Below are 26,297 nucleotides of genomic sequence, written 5' to 3' on the forward strand. Positions count from 1 at the left end.
CATTTAGTCTGTATAATGTCTATTATTGTGGACATTTAGTCTATATAATGTGTATTATTGTGGACATTTAGTCTATATAATGTCTGTTATTGTGGACATTTCGTCTGTATAATGTCTGTTATTGTGGACATTTAGTCTGTATAATGTCTCTTATTGTGGACATTTAGTCTGTATAATGTCTATTATTGTGGACATTTCGTCTATATAATGTCTGTTATTGTGGACATTTAGTCTGTATAATGTCTGTTATTGTGGACATTTAGTCTGTATAATGTCTCTTATTGTGGACATTTAGTCTGTATAATGTCTATTATTGTGGACATTTAGTCTGTATAATGTCTATTATTGTGGACATTTAGTCTATATAATGTCTATTATTGTGGACATTTAGTCTATATAATGTCTATTATTGTGGACATTTAGTCTGTATAATGTCTATTATTGTGGACATTTAGTCTATATAATGTGTATTATTGTGGACATTTAGTCTGTATAATGTCTATTATTGTGGACATTTAGTCTATATAATGTCTATTATTGTGGACATTTAGTCTGTATAATGTCTATTATTGTGGACATTTAGTCTGTATAATGTCTATTATTGTGGACAGAGGCAGTAAATCCAGGTGCAGATTACTGCACAAAGGCTCAGGATCTGTCCAGTCAGTCCAGCTGGGATTTACAAGGAGGACAATTAATACTGAACAAACTAGAACTGAAACTATGAATTCTGAAAGAGCTGCAGCATCTGAAACTGACCACAGTGAACATGTGACACAAACAGAAGCACAGTGCTGCAGTTTCACACTCACAGTTTATGTCTTTTATGGATTAGGATTGTCTCTGTCAACTCACCATATACTTTTATTTGTAAGTTTTGTTTTGTGTAGTTTTCTTTTTTTTTTTTATCAATTACTAGAAACTTCAGGTGACCCCATTTGAGTTCCAGGCGACCCCACATGGGGTCCCGACCCTAAGGTTGAAAAACACTGCTTTAAGCATAGTTTTAACCCTTCAGTGTCCCTGAACGCACCATCACATCTAAATCACCAAGCGATCTAAGGGCAGATGGAGCCTCGCTGAGTCTTCATTTCAACTTATGCAGAAGTGCAGAAAAAGAAAAGTAGAACTGAAGTCACTGGTGTTAAAAGGCCAAATAAAACCAGACCTATGATACACAGTAAAAACGGACTTTTTGTCAATACTGTCGTCACGTTCGGTGCTGAAAGAGACGGTAAAAGCAGGCTTCTAAAGGACGCACTTACATGAAAAAAAACGCACTGCATGGACCAATGAGATGTGTGGCATCTTGTGACTCCTGATTGTTGTTGTAAATAATTGTAAATAGTTTTGTTAGGTGTAAAAATGGTTCATTTAACATGTTTTCCTTCATATTGTGACACTAGATAGTTTTGTAAACAGTTGTCTATAGTTTTCCTAAAAATGCCTGAGACGTTGTCTGCATTTTCATGTAAATAGTTGTAAATAACATTATTATTTGCTAAATCTATATTATATAAAAACCAAGTGGCCTCTGTGTGTGAGTGTGTGTGTGTGTGTGTGTGTGTGTGTGTGTGTGTGTGTGTGTGTGTGTGTGTATCTGGGGATTCACACAAAATCCGTACAGAGCTGACTGCTGCAGTTTGAAGTACTTATGTATTATTGGTTACAGAATAGACTAGTGAAAATGGTAAGTTGATAGGACCAATATTTTGGGAGATATTAGTAATTTTAGAATACAGTAGCCTTACAATCATGTTGCTATGTCCGGAACACTTTGGTGGTGACTGCTAGACAAATGCAGAACAGCATGTATGAATACACAACAGCATAAAAATGACCACATCTAGAACCTGTGGACCTCCACAGGTCAACACACTAGTTTGATTTAATTTTTTTTTTTTTTTTTTTTGAAGTTTTCCATTTATATGTTCATTCTAAGTTAAACAAAATGGTTCATTCAACATGTTTTTGGTGAAAAATAGTAAAGAATCCATTTTTTTCTACATGGATTTCATGTTTTTTTGTGTGATTTTAGGTTCAGTGTGTTAATACAGCATGTGATGATGATGATGATGATGATGATTTTATCAGACAAATCTTTCAAAAAAATTGATGTTTTTGTCTGTTTTACTTTCATATACGTGTTTATCTGTAATTCTCCAGTTTTATTTAACTTCTGCATCATTTATTGTTATTATAATTATTACTAGTGTGTTGACATACGGGGATCTTCGTGTTCTAGATGTGGTTGTTTTTATGCTGTTGTATTTGTGCATGTTGTACTACATTTGTCCAGCAGTCACCGCCAAAGTGTTCTGGCCACAGCAACATGATTGTGAGAACGCTGAATTCCAAAATTACTAATATCTCCCAAAATACTGGTCCTATCAACTTGCCGTTTTCGCTAGTCTGTTCCTGGACCGAAAAACCTTAAGTATGCCAAACTGCAGTAGTCAGCACTTTACAGATTTTGTGTGAATCCCCACACACACACACACACACACACACACACACACACACACACACACACACACACAGTGTCCACTTAGTTTTTATAATATAGATTATTAGTTGTACTCTTATCTGTGTTGTATGATTTGACTAATTAATTTACTGATACTTATTTAATGATGTATTTCTGTCCCATTATGTTTAATTATAAAATGTGAGTGTAATGTTTCTGAAATTACGTCTGTTTAATCAGGAATAATCGTTGAGTTTCAGGACGTGGTTCAGCTTTAGGTGGGTGTTTGTACAACAGGAAATAAGAATGAAGCGACTAAAACAACATAAAACACACAACACAATGAAAGTTACACAACAGACACATAAAAAACCCCACATAAAACACACAAGACAAAACCAACTGCCATGACTTTAGTCTGTTACTGTTTGAATGGATGAGGTTGAAGTTCACATGTGGTTTTTGTCACATTTTGTCCGAAGGATGTAGAAAACATATATTTTTTAGAAGTTTGTGATGCACTTGGTTCTGATTCATGGATTTTTACAGAAATAAAACCATGAAACGAAACCAAAACAGGTGAATGATGTTTTCCTGTCAGTTCTGGATGTGATTCATAGATTCACATGGAATATTCACTATGATTATGAAATATTTTAACCCTTTAAGTCCAAGAAGTACTGTTTTTACAGTGATTTCCAGCTGAAATTTCCTCTACATTCAACTTTTTCTGAGTGATTCATCAACATTTATTCTGCTTTCTGGTTGTTTCACCTGAATCATGAACAAAATAGAACAACTTCTTAACATAAAATAAAATAATGTGCTCATAATAATCTTCAATTTCAAATCTTTTACCTGTAAAATGTACTAATATTCTGTATTTTATATTTCTCTTTACAACCACAGGAACTTTTAACATTTAGTCTGGATTCTCAAAAACCTCCATATGTTTCTACAGGTTAAAAACTTTCTTTCAACCCAAAACTTTCCTTGATTAAAATTCCTAGTAGGGGGGCGGGACTTTTCAGAACCCTGGGATTTTTGGGGGCGGGCCTGTGTGGTGAAGAACTCTGATTGGTGGAACACACTGTCAGCATTCCACACTTAATATTCACCCTCCATGTTTAATCCAGTGGCATCTGTAAATGGGTTTATTCCATTTAGTTTGTGTTTTGACTATTAGGAAAAAGAGCAAAAGAACAGAAGCTACGAGAAGTGGATGACGATGAATATTTGATGAATACGATCAAAATAAATTCAGCAGGACTTCGAGTCAGTGACGGGAGACGACAGAGTCTGATCTGAATAAACTTCCAGGAACTTTGAGGCGGAAACACAAACCACAGAGTAACAGGAATTCTTTTGTCAGAAATAAATTCCTGGAAATAAAAGGGAACGTTGGTTTAAAATGGGCTCCTGTTTTATTAAATGTAATCATATTTATTGTAGATTTTCTGCTATTTTTTCCTTTCGTTCTGATACTTGGACTCGATGATGACCATTGCATCTGAGTGGTATAAGGATTAGACTGATGATGATGATGGTTTTATTTATTTATGTTTACTTTTAGCTGTTTCATTGTATTGTTTTATTTAGAGTATTATTGTAGTTTTATGTACTTATTGTTTTTAGTGTATTTCTTTTAATTGTTTTATTGTTTTTATGATGTGCAGCACTTTGGAAATGTTCTTGTTTAAATGCGCAGACTGATCTCATGAAATCACCTGGTATGTGACGCCAGTTTATTGCATTTGGCGCGTTATATGTATGCATTTTCATCCTTTCACGTTTAATGCCATTTGATGGAGTGTCAATGCGTTAGCCGCTAATCGTGCTAATTGCTAACCGCTAACCCTAAACCTAACCCCTAACCACGCTAATCGGTAATTGCTAACCCTAAACCTTACCCTAACCTTAACCGCTAATTGCACTAATGGCACATTATTTTACACGGCGTAAATATACACGCTGAAAGCTTATAATACGTACAGAAAACATGCCAATTAAAAGTGGCACGTTATCTGTACGCAATTCACGATATCACGCTGAAATGTGCTATGTAAATAAAGTGGATTGGATGATGATGGTTTAAGTCTTTGTTGTAACTGAATCAGAGCACAGAAACTTGTATAAAGTCGAATAAAATGTGTTTAATCGTTCAGTTGAAGAGACAGAAAATATATGAGATGAACAAAAACACAGATGAACAGGAAATCTTTTACCAGGTAAATAAATGCCTGGAAATAAAAGTTCCTGGTAATGTTGGTGGAAAAGTGGCTCGTGTTTTATTTATTTTAATCCAACTACATTGTATAGTTTCTGCTGTTTCTTCTGTTTTTTTCTTTTCTTTCTGATACTTCTTTGCCTTGTTTTTAATTAGACTCAATATTGTAAATGAGGATTACAGCTCAGTGGTGTAAGTGTTGGGTTGGTGATGATGATGATGATGAAGATGATGGTTTAAGTCTTTGCTGTAATTGAATCAAAGTACAGAAACTTGTTTAAAGTCGTATAAAATGTGTTTAATCATTATAGAGACAGAAAATATATGAGATGAAGAGAAACAGGACTGAAGGCTCCGGAGAATCTGATGATGATGATGTTTGGTTTATTTTAGTTTGTCATCGGTTTGTTTCCTGTTGTAGCATCAGATCAGAGTGGTTTTACTGGAACCCTGTGCATTGATAGACTGGACATGGTTCTGGTTCTGGTTCTGGGTCCGGTTCAGGGCCAGTTGCAGCACTTGCAGGAGTCCCAGAAGACCAGTCCGGGCTGGCATCGGTGCAGCACCGTGTTCCCCTGGAAACACTGGAAGAAGGTGGTTCTGTCGGCCTCGTTGGCGTACAGCCCGTCGGGTCGGCCGTGGCAGAAGCCGGTCACGGGGTCCCGGGTGGTGGTGGGGGCCGGGGTGGTGGTGGGTTTAGGGGGGAAACCTGCACAAGAGGACACGCTTCAGACCGGGTTCAGAGGAAGTTAGAATGAGCAAGAGTCTGATCGAAGCAAAAGACGAGCATGGATTAACCCTTTATTGGGCAAGTGACTATTTTTGGTCATTTCCACAAACATTAAATACAGGGCCAATCCTGTGTTTCAGTGAGAAGAGTGAGAAGAAGCATGTTGGTTTTTATAACATTATACAGTGATTCAGAGAGATTTGATAGAAATTTTTTAGCTGTAAATAGTAGTGATGGGAAGATTATCTGGTACGCATCGATACGCCGACACGCACGTGTACGATCCCAGAGCAGCGGTAGACAAGCTGCTGTGAATGAAAAGTTTGGGATGATATTGCAATGCATTGGTTATTGAATGTTTGTATCGATCCGTTCAATAGAATATATCTTTACTTGCATTTAAAAGTGTTACTATTTATTTGAGTAAAGTGTGTCTTTTCTTCAGACCCACGTTAATGTGCACCGTGGATTCACAGATGTGTACACTGTACACGACAGTCTGAGCTCCGCCCATGGACTGAGCATGTGCAGATGTGTACACTGTACACGACTGAGCATGTGCAGATGTGTACACTGTACACGACAGTCTGAGCTGTGTGGATGCACTGTGGCATGAGCACTGCTCATGAATACTGTAACGTCTGTATGTGAATGTGACAGACACAGAAGGAGGAGAACACGTGGTTTATGAACGTCTACTTTTTACTAGATCAGCTGGACTGAATACTGCAGTACACACCACAGATACTGCAGTACACACCACAGATACTGCAGTACACACCACAGATACTTCCTTAAACAGTGTCATACAGATCCAACAGAGCATCCCATAATACCCTGCACAGTTGTCTCTTAAAGTGACAGAACCTTTTTCTGTTTTACCTTCATTATAAATGGATTCGGTGAGGGAGGTAGAAGTTGAGTTAGAAACATGTAGAGAAACGACTTTGGAAACAAAGTCCAAACTGTTTCATCTGACTGAATGTGAGGCACGTGTTCTGAAACTGAACTGAAGATACTTTGTGAAAAGTCATGGACTTATTTGATAAATAAATAATCAGCTCATTGAATTGCACTGCTTTTTTTTTTTTTTACCAGAATGAATGTGTTCAATCAGAATGTGCTAAATTGCTCTGTATCGTGATTTGGGTGTGAATCGCATCACATTGCATCGTGAGATTCCACACACGTATCTTTAATATATCAGACCGGAAATGCTGTATCGAGATGCGTATCGTATCAGCCTGAAAACTAAGATTCCCGACCCTAGAGAATAGTGAATATGAGTGATTTTTGCCGGTTTATGACATTTTAACAGTTGTTTAATTGCATGTGTTTAGTTTTTAGTAAGAGGTGTTTGGATGTTTTATGACAAGAGGAGGTAGATGACAATGTCCAACAACACACTAAGGTTGAAAATTTGAATTTCAGAGTATTTCAATGTGTGCCCTAGAAAGGGTTAAAGGTGGTGATGAAAAGGAGTCGACAACCGAGACAGAGACGTTCTATCAGAAAAAACACAGAAATAAGAAGAGAATGAAAAATGATCTGAGGATGAAGCTCAAACCTGTCGAATAACTCCTCACTGCACAAAGAGAATGTGGATAAAATAAAAAAAACAAAACAAAATGAAAGCAACAAAATGATGAACAACAAAATGAAACATGCAACAAAACAAGAAAAACACTATAAAAGTATCTGTTTGTAAACTATGTGGGAACATCATTCATGTGTTTTGCATCATTTTTCATCTTGTATTAAAGACTAAAACGATGTAAAATGAGCATAAAATGACGACCAAATGCAACAAGAGAAAAACTGTAAAAAGATAAAACATGATGAAAATGATGCTGGTTTTGTGCTTATTTTTCAGAACTTTCAGAACTAAGAGTTCAGTCTCAACAGGATGGATGTGTTTTTATCGGACGATGTGAACTAAATAAAAATGTAAATCATCATATTTACTGTCATCATAAACATGTGGGTGTGGTTTGATTTCTGTTCTGTTGTAAAAGTGGGTGTGGTTTACCCATGGCTAGGCGGGCTGTGTTGATCAGAGGATACGCCCCCGCTGAGCAGAACGAACCGCTGAAGTCGTCCATGTCCAGCGTCCACACGTGAGCGCCGCCCAAACCCAGGGCTGTCAGGTACTGGACCTGCAGGACCCGGGTCAGAGGATTAGGACGGTGGTTCTGAATTTACCTCTGGTCACAAAGTTAAGACCACTTCAGTCCAGTCCAGGTCAGTCCAGGTCGGTCCAGTCCAGGTCAGGACATTTGGAGCCCTCTTACCTTGGTGGAGAAGCTGAGTGGGTCGTCGTATCCCACCCAGGCGCTGCCGTAGGTGGCGTACGGAACCTCCTGGTCTGGGATCCACGCAGAAATCGCACCAGGCAGGAAACTACAGATCTGAAGGAGGGACATGAACCAGAACTGTCAGGAACTGGATCCAAGAGGAACATCTGATACTGGAGACTTGAATGAGTATATTTATCTGGAAATAAACCTGAAACCATCTGGTCCGGGTCACTTCTGCAACTTCACCACTAGATGTCACTATACAAACACTCTGACCCTTTAACTACACAGCGCCATCACCGGGTAAACATGACTTCCTGTTTTTACCTCGTAGTAGGACCAGAACCCAGGGGTGCGAGTGTAGGGGCCGGCGTCGGCGGGGCCGTTGGCGGGGGCCCCGAGGCCTGAGTTCCCGGTGCTGAGGCGGAACGTACGTCCGTATGAGGGTAAACCCAACAGCAGTTTATTGGCTGGAGCGCCCAGAGCCAACCAGAGGGAAATGGTCGCATTCTAAAAAAGCACAAAAGGTCGGTCAGATCAAGTACACTGACCTTCACCTTCATCATCATCATCGTCATCAGCTCAATCAGTTCATAGAAAATTATAGGAGATGCGTTTAATGACGTCACAACATCGACCTGTTGTCATGACGAATCATCGATCAGAATTCTGTGACAGAGTTTTACACATTAGAGGACCGTGGACACCGTGGACGTAGTCACATGGTGTACATGTCCGTCATCAGACACATTTGTGGTTTAGAACTGCCGCTCCAACAGAAAATCAATGGAAAACTCATCCTCTACACCAGGGTTCTCACACTCCTGTTCTCCCAGGTTCCACATTCAGCCTGATCTGATCTGCAGTGGACCGGACCAGTAAAATAAGAACAGAAGAACCTGTAAATAATCACAACTCCAAACTTTTGTCTTTGTTTTAGTGCAAAAAACCCTATTAAATTATAAAAAATACTTTTATGAACTATCCAAACAAAAAGATGTGAATAACCTGAAAAAAAAGAAATTTACTAAGAAAAATAAGTGCAATTTTAAGAATATTATGCCTCAATTTATCATGTATACATGTGCATTACGATCGAATCTACAAAGACAACACTTTTCTTTAGACATTTCAGGTTGTTCATATTTGTTCAGGTTAGTCACATTTTATTGTTTCAGGATAGTTTGTAAATGTAAATATTTTCATAATTTAATGTTATTTTTTGCACTAAAACAAAGACAAATATTTAAAGTTGTCATTATTTATAGACAAAATGTCATATTTTTTTCACATCAAACTGAGAAGAAAATATGGAGTCATTATTTTTTGTAGGTTATTATGTTATTATTTGACTGTAGATCAGATTGGTCTGGATGTGGAACCTGAACTAAAATGAGTTCCACAGCCTGGACTGTGGAATTTTTGCACTTTGTAAATTCATCCCAGGGGTCGGATTGGAACCTTTGGCGGGCTGCATTTGGCCCCTGGGCCGCATGTTTGACACCCCTGATCTACATCATTACATGTCCACGGAGAACCTCCTGAGTTTGTTCTGGACAGACACAGTTTTTAAGGCTAAACGGAAACATGTTTTTTATAAATTACGATGTTGCATAATTTAATTCAGTCAGTAAGATGCACAATAATGCAAAACAAAAAATCATGGATGAATCACCTGAAATCCATTAAAACTTTAGCCTGTTTGGAAATGTCAGATAATATGAAGGTTAGGTTAAATATATGACTAATACAAAAGGGAATAAACACAAATAAATGCAAACATAATGTAACATAAATGACAGTATCATCTGCGTAAAAGTGTAGGTTTATTAATTCATGGTATGTTTTCACTTTTTCTTCCTTTTTCTCTTTTTTGACACAATAACCTTTGAATTTACTCTGACCTTTAATGAACATCTACATGATCAATGAATTAAACATAGGAAAATACATGGTTTACACTGAAAAATGCAAAGTACAGAGGGTAATATTGTAATAATGGTAGTTATGGGGGTTTAAGGGTTAGAGCGAAATCACATAATGATCAGAGTTTTAGTGTGAATGTAAACGGACTCAGTGATGATGATGATTCATGTAACAGCAGTGAATGTAGATGTGCAGATTCATGTTCTTTTTAATTTATGGTCCGATGGGTGTTGGTGTTCTTTGGCGTCTTACGATGTTGAGGTGGTACTGGGACCCGGCGTCCATGGAGCTCCGGTACAGGGGGCTGTTGTGCGACGTCACGGCGTCCCAGTGTCCGTGGTAATCGTACGTCATGACGTTGATGAAGTCCAAGTGTCTGTTGATGATAAAACATTGGTGATGAGCGTAGACTGAAACTCCCGGTGTCCATACTGAGCATGTGCAGAAACCTTTCCCTGAACCTGAGGTGAAACGGTACTCACGATGCGATCTGGTTGACCTCGTAGGCCCTCTCGATGACTGGACGTGAAGAGGCCACATTGGCGGCGAGCAGCAGCTGAGTCTTCCTGGTGTCTTTGGCATCATCCACGAATGCTTTGTCCATTTCCTGTTAAAAGAACAAAAATAAAAAAACACCGACCGGTCTTTTACTTATGTCCTCTCTGATTTACATACACGATGGAGGTTGGATCAATGAAAAATCAGCGCTGACCGATCAATACTTTAAGACTCTTATTGACACAAAAACAGACATCTTTAGAAAAATCACCTCGTAGTTCCACTACTGACGTGGCTGGTTTGTTACAGGATTATTACAGTCAATGAAAAATAAAAATGAGTTTTCAACAGTGACTTCAGAATACATGAAAATTAGCTAAAATTAATGTGAATGTGCTTTGTTTTCCTCAAATGTTAATAGATAATAAACACAAATAAAATGTCTTTAATTAAATTGCATTTGATGTCATGTATTCCATCATCTGAGCTTTTTCAGTTTCTAAAATCAAAGCTTTTCCTAAAAAATACTTGAAAAACTGAAACTACCACTAAAGCCGAAGTAAAAATCCACTAAAACTGGGCAATTTTGGAGCACAAACAAGACATAAGACACGCAAAACTGAATAAAAACTCAACTGAAACTGATCAGAATGTCACAGTAACTGAACAAAAAACAAACTCAAAAACTCAATAAAAATAAAAAATGATGGAAATCTCAAAATTTTGAAACTGATAATTAAAATCACCATATGTAGAATTCATCTCCAAACACTAAATACACATAAAATAGACTTTACTAGTGGATCTGATGGAGGTTGAGCATAAGTGACCTTTAAATTTAAGCTTAAACCTGTAAAAGTTGATGTAAAAGACGACGCTGACCTGCACCAGCATTGTGAACCTCCTCTTGTCGTCCAATGGGCTGCCGTTGTGGGCGGGGTACTCCCAGGCCAAATTGATCCCGTCAAAGTTGTGAGTTCGCAGGTAGCTGATGGTCGACCTGATGAAGGCTGCTCGATTCTGTGGTGTGGACACGACGCCGATGAATCTAAGACCAACAGGAACATTCAGATTCACTCAGCTTCTGAACCAGGACGTGGACTTGGAAGGTTTGGACGACGAAGGGTTAAAACTTACGGACTCATTCCATTGACATTTCCTCCCACCGCCAGTAGGGTCTTCAGGTCTGGGTTTCTGAACATTAAGACACATTTTACATTATTCACCACCTCATATTTAACAGCAGAACATAGTGTCAAACTGTTCGCTGATGATGTGAGTCTATATTTTAACACTGGTTTCATTCACTGTGTGTGTGGATGTAAGAGTGAATGAATGTCCACAATAATATGAATATTCTGCAGAAATAACATTTGTTTCTACATTTTTTTCCTCTGGTCCACATGTAAACGGTGTATTCAGTCACTACAACGGAATGTGTAAGAGTTTGGGAAACAAGGCATCGTTATTCAGCTGTGACCATTGTTGTTTTCTGTAATGAACACATATTTGTACATGAAACAATGACCAGCAAAACCTACGTAATATAGTAGAAACATTTCAGAACACTCAAACCATCTGTCTTATGGTAACTTGACAACTTGTTTTTGTGTTTACACATGATTGGAGATACTGTATTTTGTCAAATGGATAGAGTTTGGGCAGATTTTTCTTGAACTGAGGGGAAAATATCTGTTAAAGACACTTCCATGTTAGTGTGGACTACGGCTGGGTAAAAAAATCGATTTCATTGATTTTGGATCGATTTCTTTTTAATTTTGCGTAATCAATTAATGTTGGATGAGATCGATTTTTCAGAGCAGGACTGCTAATAAAGGACCTGGAAATCGCTGATGCAGAAGTGCAGCTGACTCCGTCCAGCAAGTCCCTCGCGTGCTTGCGACAATTCTGGCGTGGGAGGAATGCGGAGGAAGGGAGGGGTAAACCCCTCAGTGGGAGGAAGGGTGGGGTAAACCCCTCAGTGGGAGGAAGGGTGGGGTAAACCCCTCAGTGGGAGGAAGGGTGGGGTAAACCCCTCAGTGGGAGGTCCTCCAGCCTTAAACTGGAACCCACAGTATGGAGGAACTGGCCAGCAGAGGCGGGTCGCAGAAGCCAGTCGTTCTAGAAATATTAACTTGGATCACCTGTGGCTGAGGGCGGAGTTAGAGGAATAGTAAAGCGGAAATCATGAAGCTCCGCCCACCCTCCCCCTAGAGAGAGTTTGTTGTACCAAGGGCCCAACATGAGTCTGTCTCAGGGGTCAAACTGGTGTCAGTGCCCCAGGGTGAAAGGAATGAGCCTTAAGACTGAAAACAGCAGGAATAAAACAGAAGAAGAAGAAGAAGAAGTCTGATCTGATCCACTGGAGAAACATGGACATGTTTGAGTCGGTTCATTAAACACATGTTTGAGTCGGTTCATTAAACACATGTTTGAGTCGGTTCATTAAACACATGTTTGAGTTTGTTCATTAAACACATGTTTGAGTCTGTTCATTAAACACATGTTTGAGTCTGTTCATTAAACACATGTTTGAGTCTGTTCATTAAACACATGTTTGAGTCTGTTCATTAAACACATGTTTGAGTCTGTTCATTAAACACATGTTTGAGTCTGTTCATTAAACATGTTTGAGTCTGTTCATTAAACACATGTTTGAGTCTGTTCATTAAACACATGTTTGAGTCTGTTCATTAAACATGTTTGAGTCTGTTCATTAAACACATGTTTGAGTTTGTTCATTAAACATGTTTGAGTCTGTTCATTAAACATGTTTGAGTCTGTTCATTAAACATGTTTGAGTCTGTTCATTAAACACATGTTTGAGTCTGTTCATTAAACACATGTTTGAGTTTGTTCATTAAACACATGTTTGAGTCTGTTCATTAAACACATGTTTGAGTTTGTTCATTAAACACATGTTTGAGTCTGTTCATTAAACACATGTTTGAGTCTGTTCATTAAACATGTTTGAGTCTGTTCATTAAACACATGTTTGAGTCTGTTCATTAAACACATGTTTGAGTCTGTTCATTAAACACATGTTTGAGTCTGTTCATTAAACATGTTTGAGTCTGTTCATTAAACACATGTTTGAGTCTGTTCATTAAACACATGTTTGAGTTTGTTCATTAAACATGTTTGAGTCTGTTCATTAAACACATGTTTGAGTCTGTTCATTAAACATGTTTGAGTCTGTTCATTAAACACATGTTTGAGTTTGTTCATTAAACATGTTTGAGTCTGTTCATTAAACATGTTTGAGTCTGTTCATTAAACACATGTTTGAGTCTGTTCATTAAACACATGTTTGAGTCTGTTCATTAAACACATGTTTGAGTTTGTTCATTAAACATGTTTGAGTCTGTTCATTAAACACATGTTTGAGTCTGTTCATTAAACACATGTTTGAGTCTGTTCATTAAACACATGTTTGAGTCTGTTCATTAAACATGTTTGAGTCTGTTCATTAAACACATGTTTGAGTTTGTTCATTAAACATGTTTGAGTCTGTTCATTAAACACATGTTTGAGTCTGTTCATTAAACACATGTTTGAGTCTGTTCATTAAACATGTTTGAGTCTGTTCATTAAACACATGTTTGAGTCTGTTCATTAAACACGTGTTTGAGTCTGTTCATTAAACACATGTTTGAGTCTGTTCATTAAACACATGTTTGAGTCGGTTCATTAAACACATGTTTGAGTCTGTTCATTAAACACATGTTTGAGTCTGTTCATTAAACACATGTTTGAGTCTGTTCATTAAACACATGTTTGAGTCTGTTCATTAAACACATGTTTGAGTCTGTTCATTAAACACATGTTTGAGTCTGTTCATTAAACACATGTTTGAGTTTGTTCATTAAACACATGTTTGAGTCTGTTCATTAAACACATGTTTGAGTCTGTTCATTAAACATGTTTGAGTCTGTTCATTAAACACATGTTTGAGTCTGTTCATTAAACACATGTTTGAGTCTGTTCATTAAACACATGTTTGAGTCTGTTCATTAAACATGTTTGAGTCTGTTCATTAAACACATGTTTGAGTCTGTTCATTAAACACATGTTTGAGTTTGTTCATTAAACATGTTTGAGTCTGTTCATTAAACACATGTTTGAGTCTGTTCATTAAACATGTTTGAGTCTGTTCATTAAACACATGTTTGAGTTTGTTCATTAAACATGTTTGAGTCTGTTCATTAAACATGTTTGAGTCTGTTCATTAAACACATGTTTGAGTCTGTTCATTAAACACATGTTTGAGTCTGTTCATTAAACACATGTTTGAGTTTGTTCATTAAACATGTTTGAGTCTGTTCATTAAACACATGTTTGAGTCTGTTCATTAAACACATGTTTGAGTCTGTTCATTAAACACATGTTTGAGTCTGTTCATTAAACATGTTTGAGTCTGTTCATTAAACACATGTTTGAGTCTGTTCATTAAACACATGTTTGAGTCTGTTCATTAAACACATGTTTGAGTCTGTTCATTAAACATGTTTGAGTCTGTTCATTAAACACATGTTTGAGTCTGTTCATTAAAACACGTGTTTGAGTCTGTTCATTAACACATGTTTGAGTCTGTTCATTAAACACATGTTTGAGTCGGTTCATTAAACACTGTTTGAGTCTGTTCATTAAACATGTTTGAGTCTGTTCATTAAACACATGTTTGAGTCTGTTCATTAAACACATGTTTGAGTCTGTTCATTAACACATGTTTGAGTCGGTTCATTAAACACATGTTTGAGTCTGTTCATTAAACATGTTTGAGTCTGTTCATTAAACACATGTTTGAGTCTGTTCATTAAACACATGTTTGAGTCTGTTCATTAAACACATGTTTGAGTCTGTTCATTAAACACATGTTTGAGTCTGTTCATTAAACATGTTTGAGTCGGTTCATTAAACACATGTTTGAGTCGGTTCATTAAACACATGTTTGAGTCTGTTCATTAAACACATGTCATGTTTGAGTCTGTTCATTAAACACATGTTTGAGTCTGTTCATTAAACACATGTTTGAGTCTGTTCATTAAACACATGTTTGAGTCTGTTCATTAAACACATGTTTGAGTCTGTTCATTAAACACATGTTTGAGTCTGTTCATTAAACACATGTTTGAGTCTGTTCATTAAACACATGTTTGAGTTGTTCATTAAACACATGTTTGAGTCGGTTCATTAAACACATGTTTGAGTCTGTTCATAACACATGTTTGAGTCTGTTCATTAAACACATGTTTGAGTCTGTTCATTAAACACATGTTTTGAGTCTGTTCATTAACACATGTTTGAGTCTGTTCATTAACACATGTTTGAGTCTGTTCATTAAACACTGTTTGAGTCTGTTCATTAAACACATGTTGAGTCTGTTCATTAAACATGTTTGAGTCGGTTCATTAAACACATGTTTGAGTCGGTTCATTAAACACATGTTTGAGTCTGTTCATTAAACACATGTTTGAGTCTGTTCATTAAACACATGTTTGAGTCTGTTCATTAAACATGTTTGAGTCTGTTCATTAAACACATGTTTGAGTCTGTTCATTAAACATGTTTGAGTCTGTTCATTAAACATGTTTGAGTCTGTTCATTAAACACATGTTTGAGTCTGTTCATTAAACACATGTTTGAGTCTGTTCATTAAACATGTTTGAGTCTGTTCATTAAACACATGTTTGAGTCTGTTCATTAAACACATGTTTGAGTCTGTTCATTAAACACATGTTTGAGTCTGTTCATTAAACATGTTTGAGTCTGTTCATTAAACACATGTTTGAGTCTGTTCATTAAACACATGTTTGAGTCTGTTCATTAAACACATGTTTGAGTCTGTTCATTAAACATGTTTGAGTCGGTTCATTAAACACATGTTTGAGTCTGTTCATTAAACACATGTTTGAGTCTGTTCATTAAACACATGTTTGAGTCTGTTCATTAAACATGTTTGAGTCTGTTCATTAAACACATGTTTGAGTCTGTTCATTAAACACATGTTTGAGTCTGTTCATTAAACATGTTTGAGTCTGTTCATTAAACACATGTTTGAGTCTGTTCATTAAACACATGTTTGAGTCTGTTCATTAAACACATGTTTGAGTCTGTTCATTAAACACATGTTTGAGTCTGTTCATTAAACATGTTTGAGTCTGTTCATTAAACATGTTTGAGTCTGTTCATTAAACACATGTTTGAGTCTGTTCATTAAACACATGTTTGAGTCTGTTCATTAAACACATGTTTGAGTCTGTTCATTAAACACATGTTTGAGTCTGTTCATTAAACACATGTTTGAGTCTGTTCATTAAACATGTTTGAGTCTGTTCATTAAACATGTTTGAGTCTGTTCATTAAACATGTTTGAGTCTGTTCATTAAACATGTTTGAGTCTGTTCATTAAACACATGTTTGAGTCTGTTCATTAAACACGTGTTTGAGTCTGTTCATTAAACACATGTTTGAGTCTGTTCATTAAACACGTGTTTGAGTCTGTTCATTAAACATGTTTGAGTCTGTTCATTAAACACATGTTTGAGTCTGTTCATTAAACACGTGTTTGAGTCTGTTCATTAAACACATGTTTGAGTCTGTTCATTAAACACATGTTTGAGTCTGTTCATTAAACACATGTTTGAGTCTGTTCATTAAACACGTGTTTGAGTCTGTTCATTAAACACATGTTTGAGTCTGTTCATTAAACACATGTTTGAGTCTGTTCATTAAACACATGTTTGAGTCTGTTCATTAAACACGTGTTTGAGTCGGTTCATTAAACACATGTTTGAGTCGGTTCATTAAACACATGTTTGAGTCTGTTCATTAAACACATGTTTGAGTCTGTTCATTAAACACATGTTTGAGTTTGTTCATTAAACACATGTTTGAGTCTGTTCATTATTTCAGAGCAGATTCATCTGTTTTCTGATGAAATGTCAGATTTATTTCCTTTCTAATGTCAGTATTGATTGTGTGTTGCATGGCTGCAGTACTCAAATAATCAAGTTACAACTCAAAATTGTACTTTGGTATCACTAAATGAATCTGAATCAATCAATTAATACTGAATCGAATCGAATCGCAATTAATCAATTCAGAACCTTAAGAATCGAAATAGAGTCAATCAAGGGAACTGGCCATGCCACCCAGGCCTGGTGTGGACGGAGTTTAAAGCTGACCCAGTCACCTGTCCTGGACGGACCAGTAACACAGTGTTTCAGAAACAGTTTCTGGAGTGTATTCTAACTGGTGTAATCGAATATAAATGCAGTAATATTATCGTCTGGTGAGGTGAACTGGGACCAGGATCAGATTCTGCTGAGTCTTGTTCTAGTCTCTGTTATCGTTACATAACATCCCATCTCAGCCGTCTTCACTTTCACTGTGGGTTTCATTCAGCGGGTTCAGGCTCGTTTCATCGCTGTCAGACCTCCTCTGTCTAATCTGCTTCATCATCTGCTCTGTTTGGTACTGATGACTTATATTCATGCAACGCTCAGGTTCTGTGTATCTGATCGGATCGGTTCTGATCCGGTACAGACTGTGCATCTGAAACCATCCTTCATAGTTGTGGGACTATCTTAACTCCTCAGATTACTCTCGTTCTGTTTCCTGAACTTTCCAAACAGTCACCAGCAGACCGGAGGTTCGTTCAGCTCTCCATGTGCTTTTAAATGACCTGGCTGCAGGGTTCGTATGCGATCCGTCTGTAATCCTGTTCAACCGCTTCAGTTTCAGTCCAGAGTTCAGTGGCGATCCCAGGCTTCATGTTTATCTGCATCATGTTTGACATTTTTGAAAACAGATTTTCAGGAAATGTTGATACTGGCACAAGGAACAAATGGTTAAATTTTGGTGGTGATGGGGCGTGGGGGGGTAGGGGGGGTGGGGGGGGCTGATGTGCCTTGGCGGAGGTCTGCGCTCTCTGAGTGCTTTTCTAGTTATTATTACTTTTTACATTTAACATGGAAGTCTTTCTGGATAATGTGGTTTATCTTTTACTCTTCCTTGATTGTACACATGTGTAATGTAGCCCACAGCGCCACCTAACGGACACAACATGCAGTCTGGTTTCTTCACTGCAAACCAGTTCATACATGCATCTAATGACCCTGCACCCTGAGGTGGGGGCAGGGCCAGTGTTTTTGGTTCTGTTTGTTTGTTTGTTTGTTTGTTTACACTCTAGCAGCAAAACTACTGGTTGAATCCTTACCTAACTGGGTTTATAGACTGCCAGTGACGCAGAATAGATGTGATTACATTTTTAAAAAGTAGGTCAAAGTTACATTTTTTAATGAATTTTTAAAATCTTTTTGCCCCCATTTACTTATAATGGGTGAAATTTCAAATGTCTATAAAAACATCAATCGATGCCAAAATAAGATACAATACGTGTGGGGGGCGGGGTCTGTTGTGCCTGGCACCACTTGTTGTCGTTTTTTTTTTGTAACTTTTGCTGTTTTTTTGCTAACTTTAGCTGTGTATATGCAAATTAATTTTGGTGAGATTGTATATTTTTATTATATCTTGTTATTTCCAGATCAGTTCCTGCATTGAGTCTAAAATACACTGAATACAAACAAAAGTTACACTCACACGGCTCAGCGAAAAAAAAAAAAGTGCCACTGAAACCCATTAAAATCAATGTATATATAAAGTATGAGTGTGAGTCAGACGGGTTCGACCCCCTGTTGGAGGTGGTATTTGACCCTGGTTTAAACTCCGCCCCCTTGGATCCCGTCGTACTCACATGCGTTTGAGTGCGTTGAGCTGGGCGAACTGCTGCTCGTCGTTCCACTCGATGGTTGTGATCTGGTTGAAGCTGTTGATGGTGGCGAGGGCGTAGATCACGTGGGTGCACAGGAAGGGGTCGATGTTACCCGGGGTGAACCTGCCCCCACCCGGACGGTACTGGGCCCAGTTGGTCATGTGACACACCAGTTTACTGGAGGACACTGGAGGAGGACAGAGACACAATGACTGCGTCGGCCATCGCAATAAAGTCTGAACACACGAGGGTCAGAAACGAAGGGAGACTTACCGATGTGTAAAGTGAGCAGGACGCCCACAACTGTGGAGAAGAACAACAGTGGGTCAGATGTGATGTGTGCATGTGTGTCAGATAACACAGACAGACACACATGTACATAACAGGAAGGAGCTGAAGTTACAGACTCATCAATACATGAACCAAAGATCAGGACCTGCTCATGTTTGACACTTTCTTTCTTTCTTTCTTTCTTTCTTTCTTTCTTTCTTTCTTTCTTTCTTTCTTTCTTTCTTTCTGTCACACCAGGAAACTGAATCATTTTTTAATTTCGTTCAGGATAGAGGGATAATATATAATAATGACTATATCTGAAAAACAACACCATATTTACATTCATCATCATGTTTATGGAATGACTTCTCGTGTCATCTCACGATAATAAATAAACAAATCACAGCATTTGTGATTTAATGGAAAAACCGACACTATGCACTTCTGTTTTTTTGACATTTACTAAATATCAGTAAAGTGTTGCACAGATGTCCAGTGGAAAAGTGAGTACTTTCTCACTCTCAGTGTAAAAGGAAATAAATGTACAAATAAATGCTCCACGGAATAAATACAATATCAATATTCAAATACACAACTATATGGTACCTTAATTTTTATATTTTATTACACAATGCAGGTGAAAAAAAAACAACCTTTCAGATGACTAAACTGATAACACCATACTACCATATCGTCTTCCCTACAGAAGTTTCTCCTACATTTCCTGTAAGATTTGTCCAATATCTGTTTATTAACAAATTGCACACATATTTGTCGTCTTGACTGACATGAACCTGTTAGATATTTACTGAAGGCAGTGGGTGGGGTTTAAAGATGCAGTGTTTGATGGTTTATTGGCGTCATGGGTAAAAAAAAACATCCAAATTCAGCACATTGTACTTAAAGTTATTCAGAGGATGTAAGAATTCTACCGCCTTCTGTTTTATGATCTACCTTGTGATGGGAGGTTTTAGACCAGTGATGTCAAACATATGGTGCGTGGGCCAAAACCGGCCACTAAAGGGTCCAGTCCGACCCCTGGGACGAATGAGTGAAATGAAAAAAATCACAGCGAAGGTATGAACGACTGATGCTGTTCAGATCATTTTAGTTCAGGTTCCACATTCAGACCAACATGATCTAAAGCAGAGGGTCTCAACCTTTTGGAACAAACAGCCCTTTTCGTCATCATGAGCCCCCTGCTGCCCCCCCGAAAAATTTGGTGACTGGTGGTGGTAGTGGTGGTGGGGGGTGCGTTATAGTGCTCCATTACAAGTTGTGAAGCAGAGCGGGGTGGGGGGGGTGGGGGGGGTAGGTCTGACAGCGCTTATATTCTAGCTGGTTTCAGATGAATAAACTCTCTCTCAAAACCCAAAAATCTAATTTTAACATATTTTGTAACAAAAATAATAAGTATAACAAGGAAACCCACAACATATTCATAGATAACTTGGAAATAACTCAGGTTTCTTACATGACATTTTTAGGTGTGACTGTGGATGAAAAACTGAGTGGAAATCTCATATTGATCTCGTCTGTAAAAAATCCTGAAGTCAGTTTGCATTTGGAGCAGAGTCCGTTCATTGTTAAATCATTCCTGTTTCTTGACTTTTCATTATTGCGTCACTTCTCCTTACATCATTTATTGCAGTTCTGTTTGGGCGACAACCTGTCCCACGAATCTACAGAAGATTCTCCTGATTCAACAGAAATGTTTCAGAATGATCAGCTTTTCCAACAGACTCCACTCATCTGCTCCTCTTTTCCAAAAATTCAAACTTCCCTCACTTTTGGATGTGAACGTTTCCCAGACTTGCGTCTTCATGTCCAAATATGGTCACTTTACTCATATTCTTCCCAAAGTTTTTCAGAATTTCTTTATGTTGTCTTCTGTTATTCACAATTATCCTACATGATATTCAAGCTAATTTGATCTTCTAATAATAATAACAATACATTTTATTTATAAGCGCCTTTCAAGACACCCAAAGACACTGTACAAGATAAAACAAACAATCCATAAATTACAAAGAAATAAATAGATAAAAAAAAAAAAAAAAAAATTACTATACATAGAAATGAAGATGTAAAATGCAGAGTAGAGCTTATGGGGGTAGGCTGTTCTGAAAAGGTGAGACTTCCGTACTGTTGAACTTCTGTCTGTCAGTATTCTCTGAAATATGATGAAACCAAATCTGTGGAATAATCTACGACTGGAACTTCCATCCACATCTACTTTATCATTATTTAAAAAGCATCTGAAAAGGACTGGAATTCATAAAAAATGAAAGGCTGTATAGCATTTGTTTTGTATTTGATGATTTGTAATGTGATTTACATTTTTATTGTTTTTGCTTTAGTTTATTAATTCATTTATATTGTATTTTTAATTCTTTTTTTCTTCCGTATTGTTCATTTCTGGGGAGGTTTTCATATCAGCCTTTTTTGGCTTCTGTCCTCTCCTGCACAGTGATGGGACTTGTTTCAATGGTGTTTTTTCTTTCTTGCTGTTTTATGATGTGCAAATAAATAAATAAAACATTGCATTATATACAGCGCCCCCTCATGACTGGGGTGGGTGGGGGGACGTGACGAATGTTACTGCCAAAGGCTGGGGGGGTGGGGGTGGGGGGGCAGACATTCACAGACATGCTGACATAACATGCTGCTGACACTGATACTTACACAGACTAACTCCCCCCATTTCGGTCTCAGCACCCCCCTCCCCCCTCAGCTTTCTTGTTCCAAACGCCCCCCCATAGGGTCCCAAAGCCCCCCCCTTGAGAAACTGTGACTTAAAGTATAATTCATCGTCATAATAACCTAAAACTAATGACAACTCTAAATTTTTCTTTCTTTCTCTGAGTAAAAAAAGTAAAAATACATGAGAATCTTTTCCATCTACAAACTGTCCTTATGCTGTGATCTGTACGTTGTAATGCATATGTGTAAATGACAAACTGAGGCATAATATTGTTAAATTGCACTTATTTTTCTGAGGACATTTCAGGTTGTTCATGTCATTCACATTTTTTAAAGGACAGTTTATAGACGTAGACATTTTTCATAATGTCATTTTACTTTTTTCACTCTAGAACATGAGGAAAAGTTTGAAGTTGTTATTATTTATGGGTTATTCTTCTATTGTTTGACTGGTCCAGTCCATTTGAGATCATACTGGGCTGGATGTGAAACCTGGTTTAAACGCTCTGGTGTATTTTCAGACTGGATGAAGGTTAAATACTGACTGACTGATGAAATTCAATCAGGTAAGTCTCTATTATGTCAAACTATCCATGTTTACATTTAGTTTTTTAATTTGAGCCAATAAAGACGAGCAGCGAAGGGAATCTGTGTTTACGCCAATGATTTTAGCAGCTTTGACTGTATAAAAAATAAAAATAACCTGCCTTTAATGCTGTCATATTATTATTTATTTGTTTCTTTTTTTTTTTTAATCATTACAGGCCTGATCGGATTAAAATAAAACATATTTTTTTAACATGAAAATCATAAAAACTGTGATATAACAGGTTAAAATTGAACAGTAAGACTTCACATGAACAGAAACTTAATAAAAATGTGGATGAATGAGGAGTTTTACCTGTGAAGAGTTTCATGGTGACGAGTCAGATCCGGCCGATTCTCAGAAAAAACTGAAATGAACGTGAAAAATAATGAAACACAAAAGCGGCAAAAGATTCAGTAAGTGAACACAAACTAAACTATTTATCGAATACATTGTGAATTTGATGTGAATGTATTTGATGTGAATAGTGAATTAAATCAACTTATGTTTGATTTCAGTTAAAATACTACTTTTATACACGACATTACATTCAAATAAGACTGTATACGTTGAATTCTTGCTTAATTCTGGGTGTGTGAAGCCTGCTCCTGTCCATCAAACCTTCTGTTCTGGTCTAAACATCCAAACGTTGGACTCTGATGAGGATGATCTCATTACCTTTACTTCCTCCGACGATCAGGAGCGGCGTCTACAGTTCCACCGCTGTCAACTCCAATTTATATTTTACTCATTAATGACTAATGACTGGTGGCAAAGTGCAGCTGATAAGGACTGGGAGTAGTGGGAGTCTAATAAACCCCCTCCAGGGAAGTCCAGGTGAAAACACCCTGAGGCCTGCTGGGAAATCTGTTACATCACAGACCACCGCCGTGATAAATTGATTTACGGGAATAATGATAATAGTTTATGCAGACTGAGTTCTTTGTCGACTTATGCAACGAATCACATGTTGTGACCATGGATGAGTTAGTGTCGAAGTAGAGAAAGGTTCAACGAAGACGGAAATCTGGAAAATCATTGATTCTTCTGAATGTCCGAGTCACAGCAGATGGAACTGGACTAGGGATGGAACCAGAGGAAAATTTCATATCACGGTTATTGTGACCAAAATTACCACAGTTATCATTATTATTGTGATATTGTTGAAAGTACTGATACACACACTGAAATAATTTAACCAAGTTTTATCTTGAAAAAAACAAAAGAAAAACGAATAAAATAATCGGCACAATGTACTTTGTGTATCAGAAACATTCAAATATTAACATATAAACATCAAACATACTAATGTGGATTAAAGATGGAACCTTATGGACACTGTTTGACCATTTTCCATATTAAGTTTAAGTTTAAAGTGCAGTAAAAGTATTTAAATTCAGGTTCCAGACCCACCTGTTCTCAGCTGCATTTGAATAGAGTTTGTATTCATCAGTTCAGATCTGCACTGTTCATTTAAGATAAAAGTTTTTATGTTTGATCTGTTTTATCTGCTTGGACGCATGTTTGACACCTGTGTGTTTTCATTTGAATCAGGTGTGTTGGAAGAGAGAAATATGTAAAACCTGCAGGATACTGGCCCTCCAGGACCAGGATCGGACCCCCCTGATGTAGATGCCATAAAATACAAGACAGTGACATGAAAATTCTGGACCGTGTAACCAAAGACAATCCCAGGGTTTTTATTTGAAATCATATTTACAGGTAGCCCTCATCCCGTCCCATCCTGTCCCGCCCCTCCCACTCCCACGTCTCCGTCCGACCCCCCCGACCTGAAAAGGTCCAAAGGCGCCGCCCACCAGTCGATCTGCCCGAAACCTGAACATTCAGCGACAGCGTGGCGAACTCAAAGACCGTATGGCTCTTCAAAGGCATCGAGAAAACACATTAAAGCACAAAAACACAAAGAAGCACATTCGAGACCACGTTCTGGAAGCGTGCAGGAGTCTGTGCAGTGAAAGGCAGTGAGCGTCGGCCAAAACATCGAATACTGCAGTGATGTCGGTGAGATTGAAGCTAATACATGACACTTCCAGACTATCTATAAGTCAAACCATAAAGCATTGGTTTGTTTAAAGACACAAACAGAATAAAGCACATCATCGTACAGTAAAACGGTCCATCATTCAACCACCTGGAAAACATCATCGACAGTGAAGAAACTGAAGGTTCTGGTTGTCAAGACCTTTAACATGGTTCAATACAATCAAATAAATACAAAAATAAAATATGTCCAAAAGAAATCAAACACTTTGATTTTGGCTTCATTCACTTTCAGATTTCAATAATAATAAAAAAATCTTTACAAACTTTATCTAAATGACATTTTTCATGTGATGTTTTGGCTTGAGATCAAACACCTGATGATGAGAAAATGTAAGAAATCAGCACTTTTACATGTAATAACGCTTACATTTTCTATAAATACATAATCTGGACACAAAATGTAACAAATCTACACACATTAATGTAACAAAAAAAAAAAACAAAATTCAATAGAAAAGCAAAAATTAACCTAAAAATGACCAAAATAAATAAGATTGTTCCAACAAGAAATTGACAAAATGAACAAAAAATGAAACAAATTAATGAACAAAAATGATCAAAACAAGCAAATTAAGCATCTCATTCCGGTCATAGTGACTTATTTTTTCTTTATATTGACTCAAACTTATTTGATCGATTAGTGATTAATTTACTCATTGATCACTGATCAATGGTCAAGTCCTTGTTGTTTCATAGACTGTTTTCCAGTTTGTTTTCCAGTCGACTTTCAGAAAATAATCTCAAGCTAAAACATCACATCTTCTTCTTTCATCAACTGAACTGACAAAAACAAAATGTCCAAAAAATTCTCAATAAATCAAGTCTGAAGTGAGCGATTCACCGACCTGAGACTGGACCGATACCACGGCTTTAACCAGTTGATTCTTACATTAGTTTTCACGTTTTGTCGCAGCTAAACTCGTAGTTTACAACAGTGAATTTGACTGAAATATATTTGTAATTTGCATGTATTTAAAGAAAGGAGATTCAGATAGATTCAGAGAAGAGCATTTTCAGACTGGAGCTGGAGTAAATGAACATAAACCTCAGACTCACTGACCCTGTATCCCTTTGTTTCATCAAATCTTTCATTGTTCGATATTGAATTAATGCTGAATCGTATCAAACACAAAATCTTCAATCACATATGGGATATGACGTTGTGACGCGTTATCTCTGAGATTCAGGCTCTTAAAGCTCCAAGGATCAGACTGTTTTATCACATATCCATATACTTTCATCCTCCTGCCATTCAGAAGTGAAGACCTGAAAAAACACAACATTAAAGCTGGGGTGTGACATGTTTTCCTGGAGCATTTTTTTTACTCTATTGCTTAAAATCCCCTTCACACCCCAATTATGACCAATTAATTAAATGCTCTAACACAAAAATTAAAAAAATGTAGTCACCTGTGGAACGGACAGGTCTGAAAAAACACCATCCAATTAGAGCTGCAACCGATTAATCAATTAGGTGCTTGAAGCGAATGTAAAAATTCATGATTTGATTAATTGACTCCAATTGATTGAAGGGAAATATTCTGTCAGTTTTCCTGAATTGAAGCTTCTTTGTGCGTCACAATAAGCGTCCGTGTGAAACACAACAGTGGAACCAATGTTTAACAGCAGAGAAATGAAGGAAACAAAGCTGAAGATTCAGGAGAACTGTGGTTGATGATTGAATGATTTTTTTTTTTGAACACTTTGAGTTGATTAATCGGTTGCAGCTCTACATCCAATCATTTTCAGC

At 37.3% G+C, this 26,297-nt stretch overlaps 1 protein-coding gene across 1 annotated transcript; it reads right to left on the reverse strand.

The window, feature by feature from the left end:
- Nucleotides 1–5,064: 5,064 nt before the first annotated feature.
- Nucleotides 5,065–22,814, reverse strand: chia.1 (chitinase, acidic.1). The gene is made up of 11 exons (XM_030134240.1): nucleotides 22,799–22,814; nucleotides 19,195–19,224; nucleotides 18,904–19,108; nucleotides 11,283–11,339; nucleotides 11,028–11,193; nucleotides 10,130–10,254; nucleotides 9,900–10,023; nucleotides 8,049–8,231; nucleotides 7,716–7,832; nucleotides 7,454–7,580; nucleotides 5,065–5,403 (listed from the first exon to the last, which is right to left on the reverse strand). Exons 1-11 carry the CDS (start codon nucleotides 22,812–22,814, stop codon nucleotides 5,195–5,197), a joined length of 1,359 nt encoding a protein of 452 aa, XP_029990100.1. The 3' UTR covers nucleotides 5,065–5,194.
- Nucleotides 22,815–26,297: the final 3,483 nt, after the last annotated feature.

This window comes from Sphaeramia orbicularis, chromosome 5, assembly GCF_902148855.1.
Source record: "Sphaeramia orbicularis chromosome 5, fSphaOr1.1, whole genome shotgun sequence".
Classification (NCBI taxonomy): domain Eukaryota; kingdom Metazoa; phylum Chordata; class Actinopteri; order Kurtiformes; family Apogonidae; genus Sphaeramia; species Sphaeramia orbicularis.

Bases quoted from the DNA above. Each gene is read 5' to 3' on its own strand.
- chia.1 (XM_030134240.1), bottom strand. The intron at 19,109-19,194 runs GTAAGTCTCCCT...GTCCTCCTCCAG, and splicing joins CCTGCTCACTTTACACATCG to TGTCCTCCAGTAAACTGGTG. The intron at 10,255-11,027 runs GTCAGCGTCGTC...TTCTTTTAACAG, and splicing joins GGTTCACAATGCTGGTGCAG to GAAATGGACAAAGCATTCGT.